General features: G+C 37.0%; 1 protein-coding gene across 1 annotated transcript; it reads left to right on the forward strand.

The window, feature by feature from the left end:
* The first annotated feature begins 1,979 nt into the window (after positions 1 to 1,979).
* Positions 1,980 to 4,175, forward strand: LOC103454993 (F-box/LRR-repeat protein At5g63520-like). Its single transcript, XM_070812553.1, has 7 exons — positions 1,980 to 2,094; positions 2,166 to 2,255; positions 2,376 to 2,415; positions 2,629 to 2,781; positions 2,897 to 3,078; positions 3,260 to 3,366; positions 3,458 to 4,175. The coding sequence occupies exons 2-7, from the start codon at positions 2,181 to 2,183 to the stop codon at positions 3,882 to 3,884; spliced, it is 984 nt and encodes a 327-aa protein (XP_070668654.1). The 5' UTR covers positions 1,980 to 2,094; positions 2,166 to 2,180; the 3' UTR covers positions 3,885 to 4,175.
* The last annotated feature ends 7,899 nt before the right edge of the window (positions 4,176 to 12,074 follow it).

Here is a 12,074-nt window from a genome sequence, read left to right on the forward strand (position 1 = left end):
TAAAAAAAGTGTTAAAAAATAGGATGCTAAAATGCTTTTGTGAGTCTTTCCGGCCCTGAAAATGATAGATAACTATGGTTTACCAACAATTGTATCTTTTTTTAGAAAGAAAAAAAAATAATGTATTCAATAGCCATAGACTATTAGTTATAACCGCAGACCATTAATTGTTGTTACGATCACTTAGTTTGTAAATTGTAAGCCTTCTATATATTTAAACTTGGTAGTTAATATTTCTGGCTTTAGTTTTTGAAACTTTAGTGATATTGAGCTAATAACACTCAAGTGTTACTACCTTGATTTGTAGTTACACTTGTAAATGTTGGATAGAAACATGCAATTCCAAATCTTAAACCCCTAAAGCACATAATTAATCCGTAACACGCATCTAAATACATAAATCATTCATAATACACCTAAGTAAGCTCCAATCACATGTTCTTAGAGTTATGTTTTTGTAAATCATAGTGAGATTGAGCTATTAGCACTTAAGTATCATGAAGTTACACTTATACTCAAAATTTATGCACAATATGAGCCTAAAATCAAATTATTTGTGTAGAAGATTTAGACACAACTCTATAAGCATAATTACTATTTATTTAGGTTTTCTAACTTTTAATCGAAATCGACAAACGAGTTAAAACCAACTCAGTGAGTTTAGATTCGATTATTAAGTTATTTGACGTCTGTGACAAAAAAAACAAACGACTTTTATTTGAATTTAATACGACCGGGTACGCATTAACTGCGTTTCTGACATTCAGGTAAAAACCGACAAACAACTTTAAGAAAAAATCTGAGGCAATTCAATATAGATATGGTTACAATACAATCACCAACAATCACTACACGAACACAAGCAATTTGAACCGTTCATTGATGTAGGCTCCGCTTGAACGTACGACTAAGAATAACCTAATAACACGCGGGCGGCGCTCGTTCGTAATATACTACTCACACCGTAGTAGTAAATTTAGAGAATCACAAACCCTATTAAATTTTTTGCTTTTCCTTTTTAGCTTCACATGTAATGGATTGTTTAATTGGATTGGTTTCTTTGCAGGGTAGATAAAAAGTCTATGGTTTTCATGCAAAAAAGACATAGTCTTTTAATGCTTAACTCTTAAAGAGATGAAAATGAAACGCCTATATAAGAGGACCTCCCTCTACCACTATCACCCCAGAACAGAGCTACTCAGTAAGACTCATGTTCTGTTCACATAAACGAAGCCGAGGTGGTGAGGGTAGATCGATGGCGGCTGCACAGCTGAAAACTGATCGTGAACAAGGAGTGTTTTCTCGGGTAGACGACGACATTTTGCAGAACATTCTGGGGAGGCTACCGGGGGTTGCTTTCGCGTCAGCCGCCTGCGTCAACACAACTTGGAACAAGAACTGCAGCCACATGCTCTCTCGTCCCAAATTTGCTTCTGCCCTTTCTCTCAACTCCGACCTGCACGTATGTCATTAAATACTCTGTTTTCCTAAATGCTCTGTTTTCCTTAAATACTCTATTTTCTTAAAATTCTATGTCTCCTGAAATGCTCTGTTTTTATTTTTGACTCTGGTGATTGTTTGTTTTTGAAGAATGCGATTGATGAAGTTCTTGTTGAGATTTTCTCTAAGCCGATTCGACCGGACTTTGTTGTCGCATATATTGGAACAAATTTCAGCTTGGAAGAAACTCACCAACTTGTAAACTTTAGGCCTTTTTGTTATTAATTTTTCTTCATAGTTCTTAAGTTATTTAGTTTTCGGTTTTTAATTAATGGTTGTGATGCAGATTACTGAGAAGATAGGCTCTGGAATTTCGATCATTACAAACAGAGCCATGGGACTAATCGGCACAGATGTCGAAACTCATAATCTCCGCGAGGCATGTTCTTAATTTTATGAAACTTTAAAAGTTCAGTTAAGAACATTTGGCACCAATTAAGACCATGTTGAATATTGCACTATATGTTTGTGTAGGTGAACTGCGCTCATGGTAACTCTGCAAGGAACCCAGAAATCAATGGAGGCCTCGTCGTTTCCGTTGGATTTGTGCCTGGCTTGAAAGTTGAAATATTCCCCCTACCGAGTCCAAGACATGTGAGCTTTGTTGTTTTTTCAATTTGTTTTGTGAAGAGCAATTACATGACATGGAAGTGTTCGATACTCAGGCACCGCACTTGCTTATGATGGAGCATTTTGTGAGGGACATTCTGAGCTATTCGGGTCCTCTTCCGCCTTCATGCATGATGATGTTCGGGGTAAGTTGGTATTCCGTCTTCTGAGTTTTACAGGCTAAAAATTGACAGCTTGGTTTCCTTTTATTTCTTCGAACTCGGTTTCTTCCTTTCCATTGCTAATTTTTGACATGGTTGATCTAGGATAAACATTTTGACATGAACCTGGTTGTCGCAGCACTCGGTGAGTACTGTTTTCTTCTCTGATGCCGCTATTGGATGTGAAAATAAAGAACCTCGAATAATAAGTTTCGAAAAGAAAAACGGAGTTGCAGCTGTGAGAGCTCAATTTCTTTTTCCTGCAAAATCGTAGAATATCGTGTTGTAGATCATGTATTTTTATGTGTCAAAAACTTGTACATGGATCTTATGGCGGATATCTTCCGTTATCTTGCAGATGCTATTATGCCTGACAAGACTGCCATCATCGGTGATGCAAGTGCCTCCTTTATGTACACTCGGAGAAATGAAACTGGAAATTACAGTAGCGATTTGTTCTACATTGCCGGTGCAGCACTCGTTTTTGTAAAGGATCAACACAAACCTGATTGTATGTCCCTTATGTCCCAATCAACACACATAGACACTCAGACTCGCACACATATTGTCCTATATTTTCTTAATTCAAAGTTCTGGTTTTAACAAATCGTCAATTTTATGCGCAGACATGGGGGAAATTGAGTTCCATGTCACATTGTCGCCGGGTTTGATGCCATTCGGTCCTCAAATCAAGACAATATCATCTTATGAGACGCCTACTCATAGTTCATGGATTTCCGCTGTAATGTCAGAGTTCGAAGGTGTCTTCATTGATTCCCACACCATTCTAAGGGAGCTTCGAAGCCAGGTGCGTCGACATGAATATCTAGACCGTTATATTGTCAAACTGTCAATCTACCACAAAAAAAAAAAAAGACTAGACATCCACAGGGTTTGTACTCTCAATTCACAACTGTCAACGTAACATGATAGACTGTTAAACTCAAAACAGATTAATTTCGTTCTGACAAAAATCCGTGTTGATGCAGTTGGGCATGTCGGACATTTACGCTGGGGTCACCAAAAGAAGACAATACCACAACGGAGCAGGACCACCAGTCTCCATGACAACCTTGAATTTTCATGAAGTTAGAGGGTAAGTCATACGAACTTATGTTTTTGCCCTTGAATTTTTGTAGAGGTATATATGTATTTATATCTATGTTTATGTTTGAAATTTGTAACAGGGGATATGGGGACTACATTCTTGTTGATGGTGTGGGAATCCAACCCGATGACGTCTTCTTCTTCTACCATTCAGATGCTGCAACTGCAATGAACACCGTTGATTATGCATCTGATAACCTTCAAACTTTGGTTCACAATGATTCCGATATCCAGCGAGAGGTGTTCGGAGGGTTTATCTTCTCCAGCAACAAACGCGACATATCGTTGTTCAATAGATGTAATGTTGACTGTAAGTCGTTTGCTGACAACTTCCCAGGAGTTCCGGTAGCTGGAATGTTTGGAAATGGGGAGATCGCGTGTGGTGCTTTGCTTGGTGAAGAAGAAAACCAAGAACTCGGTCATCCTCGTTGTTGCGTCCATGCTTGTAGTTCTGTGTACTTGGCCATGACTTATGTTCCTCCACAAGCTCCATATTACTTGGAGTAGATGTTTGGTCGTTTTTCTCCCATTGGAATAAATAAAGTTGGGAGAGATTAGGGTTCTTGTGTTGTTTTAGATAAGGTGTTGGCAGAAGTTGGTGTTCTGTCCTGTCATATGTTGTTGTAAGCGTTTGGATTATGTCCTAGGTCTAAGGCAAGCACTTCATCATGGCTTCTATATATATAAATAAGTGCTTGTAGTGCTTTTGTTGTTGGTAATTTAAGTTTTAGTAGTGTTATCCTATGTATCTTTGTTTGCAAGTCTTTTAAAGTGGGAGAAGCATTTCCCTTTTGTACATATGAACTCGGTTTACCCTAATTTATTTGTTGGTTTTGTGTTACATTTAAAGTCCAACAGATCTTGAACTCAACTGGCATCGCATTGATGATAAATCATAAGTTTACACTAATTAACAATCAAAACTTGGTTTATTGGTTGTCAATATTTGACAAAAAGAGGTCATAAATTTAAATCGTCTCACGTAACTTGTTACATCGATTATATAACCTGAAGAAGGGTTATTGCTAATTTTAGGGCTGGAAAAAATTCTCGAAATTCCCGATCCATACCGAATCTGAACTGAAATTATCCCGAAATTTTCGGTTTGGTTATTATCCCGAACCGCCCAATTCGGTTTGGTATTTGGTTTAACATTTGTGGATTTCGGTTTTCCCAAACCGAACCGACTTTAGATAATTACCTCAAAAATGAGGCCCAAAGGATTCGAGCCCCTAATCTCCCCTTGGAGAATCATGGAACTTCACCACTGAGCCAACTCTCAATTTGTCAAATTATAATACAAAAAATATATTTATATGCTTAATAACTATTAGTTACTCATACTTTAACATTTTCATTAACTCTAGCCGCCTTCCATTTTTCCATTTATGCAATTTCATCTCTCTCCTCTCGATTTCAATTTTCAGAGCTGCATCTTCTCTCTTAAACTCTCTCTTTCTCTAGGTGGTTTTGCCACCAACACTTGACTCACCAGCTTTATCTCCTCTCCTTTCACTTGCTTCTCTCTTTCTCTCAACTCCTTTCAGCCATATGGTATTACTTTTTGCAGGTTCTATCATGCCTTCCAAATTGTTCTACCAATTTAAAAGTAAGTCATATTCTATTCCCTTAAAGAGTTGGAATTTATGGTGCAACTGCTACAAACTGAGGATTTGGAGGAAGCTTGGGTATCTTGTTTTTGAATTAGGGCTCGAATTAGGGATTTACAAATTGGGGATTTGGGGATTTGCCTTTGTTTTGGTTTGATTTGGGATCCCAAAATACTGAATTTTTTTTTTAGAATTCCGAAAATTGGGAAACTGAAATTTTGGTTTCGGTTTCGATATTCATAATCTTGTCTTGAAAGAGTTCGGTTTGTGCTTTTCGGTTCGGTATCCCATACCGAACCACCCCTAGTTAATTTGCTATTATAATATAAAAAGAAGAACGTAATATTATACGGTCCGTAAGGTTTTAGGTTTGATTTTCACAAAAAATTGTGTCAAACACAATTTTAGAGGGTGTATTTAATTGAGATTTTGAAATATTATTTTTGAAATATTTTCAAAAGACTTATAAACTCATGATGTTTAATGGAGGTTCATAGACACCATGTTAATTTTAGATGAATTCACAAAAAACCGTAGGGAGAGAGACCTCATTTCCAAAAATCTAAAAAACACTGTAAAGTCACTCCAAATCCGTTAAAATTCATCATCTTTTAAAGTAGTTTAAAACCAAATCTTATTTGAATACACATTGAGTTTTATGAAGTACTTTAAAATCCGGAATGAATACACTCTGTTTATACCATACTTAGGGTCTCTGTATTTAGATCTCGTATAAATACTTGGGGGACTTAAATGTAATTATGTAATAAAGGAAGGGGGCAAATATGTAATAAGTGAGGAGCACTTATTCTATAAAATGACTTCTCACCCTCACAATTAGGGAGGGCCATTTCTTAAGCCCTCCTCATCCTCTCAAAGCTTTCACTCTCATTCAGAGCTCTCTCTCTCTCTCAGAAATATAATCAGTGTGGGAGTAACCCAAACCTTGGGGTGAACCACGATACATCTTGTGTTATTTACATTTCTTGCAGATTCACGGTCGGATTTACGTTGTTCCAAGACCTCCGGTTTTTTTTCATCAACATTTGGCGCCGTCTGTGGGAATCGATACGAAAAGCTGTGTCAGTTCTTTTTCATTTTTTTCACCTCCACCGCAAGATCTACAAAATCTGCAAAAACACAAAACTAAAAGCTCCAAAAGAATCAATCATCAGATCCACCGTCCACGGCCCTAATTCAATCTCCTGAAAATCTCTTATCCCTTTCGCCCCAAAACAAAAGCTTTCAGATTCTCTGCATGCATCGCAATCCGTTCGATTTTTGTATGATTGGAAATCCGAATTGATGTGTTTCTTGTCGGATCGGACGGTCAACGATTCTTCAAAGATTGGCAACAGTAATGAACCCTATGCCAAGTGCGATACAAAAAAACCATCGAGACCATATGCCAACCCACAACCTATAAAGAAACCTGCCAGAGCAGCCTCGAGAAGGTGGTAGGTGACAGAACTGACGCCAAGGACCTGATCAAGGCCGGGTTCCAAGTGGAAGAAGACAAAGTTAACCCGAGACAAGCTAGGTTCCAGGCCGGGTTTCAGGAAGCTAGCGGTGAAGTTGCACCCAGACAAGCACTCCGCCTCCCCTAAGACGGAGAGAGACAGAGCCACCGTCAGATTCAAGCAGGTCTCCGAGGCCTACTTGATCCTCATCGACGAGCGCAAGCGCGTCGACTACAATTTCCAGATCTCTCTGCAGTTGAAACAACAAGAAAACCACCCCCATTTGGATGTTAATTAAGGGCTTACAGATTTGGATCTTATCAACAATCAATGAGGTGATGCATCGTTATCATCACATGTTTGAGTCAGATCACAATCAGTTCATCAAACGCCTCTTTCATTTTTCAAATTCTGAGCGAAGGCCCATATGCCCAAAAGAGCCAGACCCTCTACTATCACCAACCAGGTAACCAAAAGTACGCCCAGTACTTCAAAAATTATTCGGTAACCTGCTGCTATTACCACCAACCAGGTGATCAAAAGTACACCCAGTACTAACTTATTCAGCAGCCTGCTGCTATTACCACCAACCAGGTGATTAAAAGTACACCATGTACTTCAAAATTATACATGAGCACTACTCATGTCAATCATACATAAACATTCATGAGCATCACTCATATCAATCATACATAAACATTCATGAGCATCACTCATATCAACATTCATGAGTATTACTCATGACAACATCTATGAGCATCACTCATGTCAATCAACATAAACATTCATGAGCATCACTCATGTCAATCAGCTTTAAAAGCTTCATTTACAAAAGCTCTAGCTTCAAAAGCTTCATTTACAGAGCTCCAGCTTCAAAAGCTTCATTTACAGAGCTCTAGCTTCAAAAGCTTCATTTACAGAGCTCAAGCTTCAAAAGCTTCATTTACAGAACTCTAGCTTCAAAGCTTCAACTTGCAAAGCTTCACCTACAAAGCTTCAGTGCATGGTCTACAAAGACCGCCTCGGAACAACCGCCACTTCGGCACATACATGGATTCAATTTGAAGTCTCTAGTCAACATACTATATTGACCGAAGACTTGGGGGACCACATTATGAACCATATATTGGGCCTCATGAAAAATACTCCGGGGACTTAACCCATTATTCATGTATTGAGGAGCGAGCCCTTATTTTATAAAAGGGACTCCCTCACTTTCATTAGAGGGAACCCATCACTTCTTTATTGAGGAGCGAACCCTTATTCTATAAAAGGAACTCCCTCACTTTCATTAGAGAGCACCCATCACTTATGTATTGAGGAGCAAGCCCTTATTTTATAAAACGGACTCCCTCACCTTCATTAGAAAGCATCGCCGCCAGCTAAGGAACCGCCTCGCCGCGAGCATCACTCCTAACCCATCATTTATGTATTGAGGATGAGTTCTTATTCTATAAAAGGGACTCCCTCACCACCATTAGAGAGCATCAACTCTAGCTCATCATTCATGTATTGAGGAGCGAGCCCTTATTCTATAAAAGAGACTCCCTCACCTTCAACGCCACAAGCCGAGCCAACCAAGGCAACATAACCCACAAGCCGAGCAGCCTTGCAACATGTGCTACATCTAGTTGAGCCTCATTTCAGATTGAGCACCGCCTCATATCGAGCATCAGTTCAAAACAACATCTAGTTACTTCGGCCCACACATGGACTGAATTTCAAGTCTCCAGCCAAAAGACTCTCTTTACTGAAGACTTGGGGGACTATTGTTTATATCATACTTAGGGCCTCTGTATTTAGATCTCGTATAAATACTCGGGGGACTCAAATGAAATTATGTAATATAGGAAGGGGGCAAATATGTAATAAGTGAGGAACCATTATTCTATAAAATGACTCCTCATCCTCACAATTAGGGAGGGTCATTTCTTAAGCCCTTCTCATCCTCTCAAAGCTTTCACTCTCATTCAGAGCTTTCTCTCCCTCAGAAATATAATCAGTGTGGACGTAGCCCAAACCTTGGGGTGAATCACGATACATCTTGTGTTATTTACATTTCTTGCAGATTCACGGTTGGATTTACGTTGTTCCAAGACCTCCGGTTTTATGCATCAACACACTCAAATTCATATGAAGTTTAATAAACTCTTTTAAAATCTTGATGAATACCCATGCACTTCCATAGATTCAATGAAAATCTTGGCTGAATACGTATGAATTTGTAAACTCTTTGAAAATTCTTTAATCTTTTACTTGAATATCCCCACCCCTCCAAAAATAAGTCGTTAAAAAAGACATCCTGATAATCTATATATTAATTGAGAAAGACTTGACTCCTCAAGAATTGGGGATGAACTAGGGGTGGGCACGGGTTGAGCTGGGCCCAAAATTGGAAGGGTCGGACTGAACTCGTTTTGAAAACAGAACGGGCCAGGCCAGGCGGTAATAATTAAAAATTGAAACTCACCCTAACCCGACCTGTTTCAAACGGACTAGTTCCTACAGATCCAAACGACTATGTCAAAAAAACATTCTTTTAATCAGTATTTTGGCCCTTAAATTAGACCTGGCAGTTTCTTACACGACACGAAAATAACGGGTTTCAGATCAATACGATAACTAATGAGATCATTATTGGGTGACCCGTTAATAACGGGTATACACGCGGGTAACATGTGGGTAACCCATTTCGACCCGTTAAGAAAAATAAATTATAATTTTAAAGTTTAATTACTAAAAAATTTATTATAAAATACAATAGCCATATTGTATATATTGATATATTCTATATTAAATATATATTTTTGTATTATTATTCTACATAAGTTTAAAAAATTAAGTTTTATTCATTTATTTATTTGTATTATGAGAGTTTTTTATTATCATTAATAGGATAAATTTTACTTAACATGTTGTTGTCCAAAATTAAAATCAACTAGTATAGTCTTAGTATAAGCAACAAGACATCCCTACAAGTATGAAAAATGTGAAATAATATATTAACACTCGTGATTCATCATTCCTCCACAAGTAAATAATGATTACACTTACATTATCGTTTAAATTTTTAAAACCCTCAAAACTGTCATGAATAGTGTTTTTGAGTGTAAAAGTAATAAAATTAATAATAATTATTGTAGAAGTGTGAAAAATGTTAAAAAAATATACAATCACTCGTAGTGATAAGCTTTACAACTTTCGTGAAGAGGTCAACTTCGAAATCCGACACTATAATCCATAAACCTTAAATTTTTATTTAACCGTTGATTGTCGTTGATTGTCGTTTAGGCTTTATTCTTTATATTGAATTTTATTTTTAAAATTTTCTTTTTTGAAAACATGATCTTCTGGGGGATGTAGGAAGAACGGTTCGGATCTTTGATATCACGTCCCAATATTTACGGTTAATTGAAATATGAGTCGATGTTATATAGTTTGTAGAGACTTTATAAACACCAAGCAATATTTAACCGTTCATCTTCCTGTATCCTCTAATATATCATGTTTTCAAAAAAGAAAATCTAAAAATACAAAATTTGGTGAGAAAAATGAAGCATAAATGTAAATAACAATTGACGGTTAAATTTTGATTTATGAATTATATGATTCTAGTGGCACATTTCAAAGTTAAACCCTTCACGAAAGTTGTAAAGCTTGTCATTATGAGCGTTTATATATTTTTCTATATTTTTCACACTTCTACATTAATGAAAAAACTATTAAAGATTTTACTTAAATAATAGCCATAAGATAAATGACAAGAGAGTGCTAATGTAGAAAGCCTCGTTGAAAATATGATCAATATAACTCTTGAAGACAATATATCAAGCCAAAATTCCAATACCGTTTCCTATGGTGATTGATGAAAATTGAAGAGTTTGATTGTAAGAAAATGTGCAAAGGTTCCAAACCTTGAAACATAACTCCCTTAATTTTGCAAATCTTTTGAACATTTGATATTTTGTAATGTTCTAATGTTTTTTTTATTTTTTATTATGCTCTTATTTTGGGTATGTAAATATGTAATACTTGAAAGACAAATGCGTTTTTATGTTTTGAATGTGATAATATGGTATGTATATACTTATTTAGTATTATGTTTTTCATTTGATTATTTATTGGTTTAAAATATATTTTCCTTAACGGGTAACAGGTTGGGTCATATTACCTGTTAATATTATCGGGTCTGATCATTTTACCCGTTTATTTTAACGGGTGTTACACGACACGACCCGTTAAGATATCAGGTATGACACGAAAATGACACGAACACAAAAAATACGACACAAATGTCAGGTCTACTCTAAATACGAAACTTTTTTATTGAAAACTGTCGAACAACATCTCCACATCCTTTCCACTCCCCCTTCATCCTCCTCGAATTCTCCGCCGACTTCCACTTCTTCTTACATCTCTCTCTCCCCCTCCTCCTTGCCTCAAAACCTTGACCCCAAACCCAATCTTAGCCCCAAGCCGAACCCAAATCCTTCGCCCACTCATTGACCTCGCTGTCATCGACCTGATCAAACTCCACTTTCATCGCTCTCGCCTTATCTACAACAAGAACATGAGCGTCCTCGTTCAGTGGATCATTCCCCAGCAAAAATGCCTCTAGGATTTGCTTTGTCGCCTTCCGCAACAGCTAATCAGGATCTGAAACTAGAAACCTAAATGCAAGAAAGAGACAAAAGAAACACAAACTTGAAGAAGGCAATGGGTCATTCCATACAGGCTTTTGGGGAAGAAAACCAGAAGAAGAAACAAAAGTTGAGAGCAGAAAAGGCATTAGATTCATAGAAAATTATCAAATGGTAAAGATTTAATCAAATGGTAGGAAATCAATGGTCCGAGCAAGAGAGTTGTTTCCAAAAATTCTTAGACCCGCCATGCCCCGTTCCACCCTGCCCCGTCACACTTTGACCTATTTTGTGTATATAACATTTGGACCTACACCGAACCGCATGAACCCGCCCCAACCAGTGGATCCATGACCCATTTTCCCACCCCTAGGATGAGCTCCTCCTTCAAATACCTCGTGACCTATTTATAGAACTTCGTATTTATGATCAGAATCGTTTGTGTTATAAGTCATGATGTAAAGACCAGCTCTAAAAAAAATCAATTAAAATTAAGAATGTTTGGTGATTTATAATATGAACGACTCTATTTATAAGCATAAAGCTCTATGAATAGGCAAAAAAGTATTTTGAGAAGAAAATTCACTTCAACCTTAAAGCCTTCCATATTAGTTTGTGTGAGTGTGCTACCTATGTATAGTAATCAAGCAACTTAAATTTGATACTTATAATACTACTGCTATACTAGTGTAAGTTCAATATTTGCAAGAGTCATACTTTAGAACTTTCTAGTTTATAAGTATCATACTCACGAGTTTAATAAATTAGTGTCACACGAAAACTTTTCGAATGTGATTCCTGTATGAACTCAATATATTGGTATCACACTTGCTTTTTATGGTCAATGTGAACAGATAACACCTTCCACGCTAAACCAGAAAACTATATGTGATACCAAGAGTATATGAATCAAACTCCTATAGTAAATAAGAAAATTTGAGTATAATGATCTCATGAGTGTGATACATATACAATAAATAGCAAAGA

Source organism: Malus domestica, chromosome 14 (genome assembly GCF_042453785.1).
Source record: "Malus domestica chromosome 14, GDT2T_hap1".
Classification (NCBI taxonomy): domain Eukaryota; kingdom Viridiplantae; phylum Streptophyta; class Magnoliopsida; order Rosales; family Rosaceae; genus Malus; species Malus domestica.

Coding starts and splice junctions, on each gene's coding strand:
- LOC103454993 (XM_070812553.1), top strand. CDS start 2,181: ATGATGGAGCATTTTGTGAGGGACATTCTGAGCTATTCGGGTCCTCTT. Junction 2,416..2,628: donor CCTGGTTGTCGCAGCACTCG/GTGAGTACTGTT, acceptor GTTATCTTGCAG/ATGCTATTATGCCTGACAAG. Junction 3,367..3,457: donor AATTTTCATGAAGTTAGAGG/GTAAGTCATACG, acceptor AATTTGTAACAG/GGGATATGGGGACTACATTC.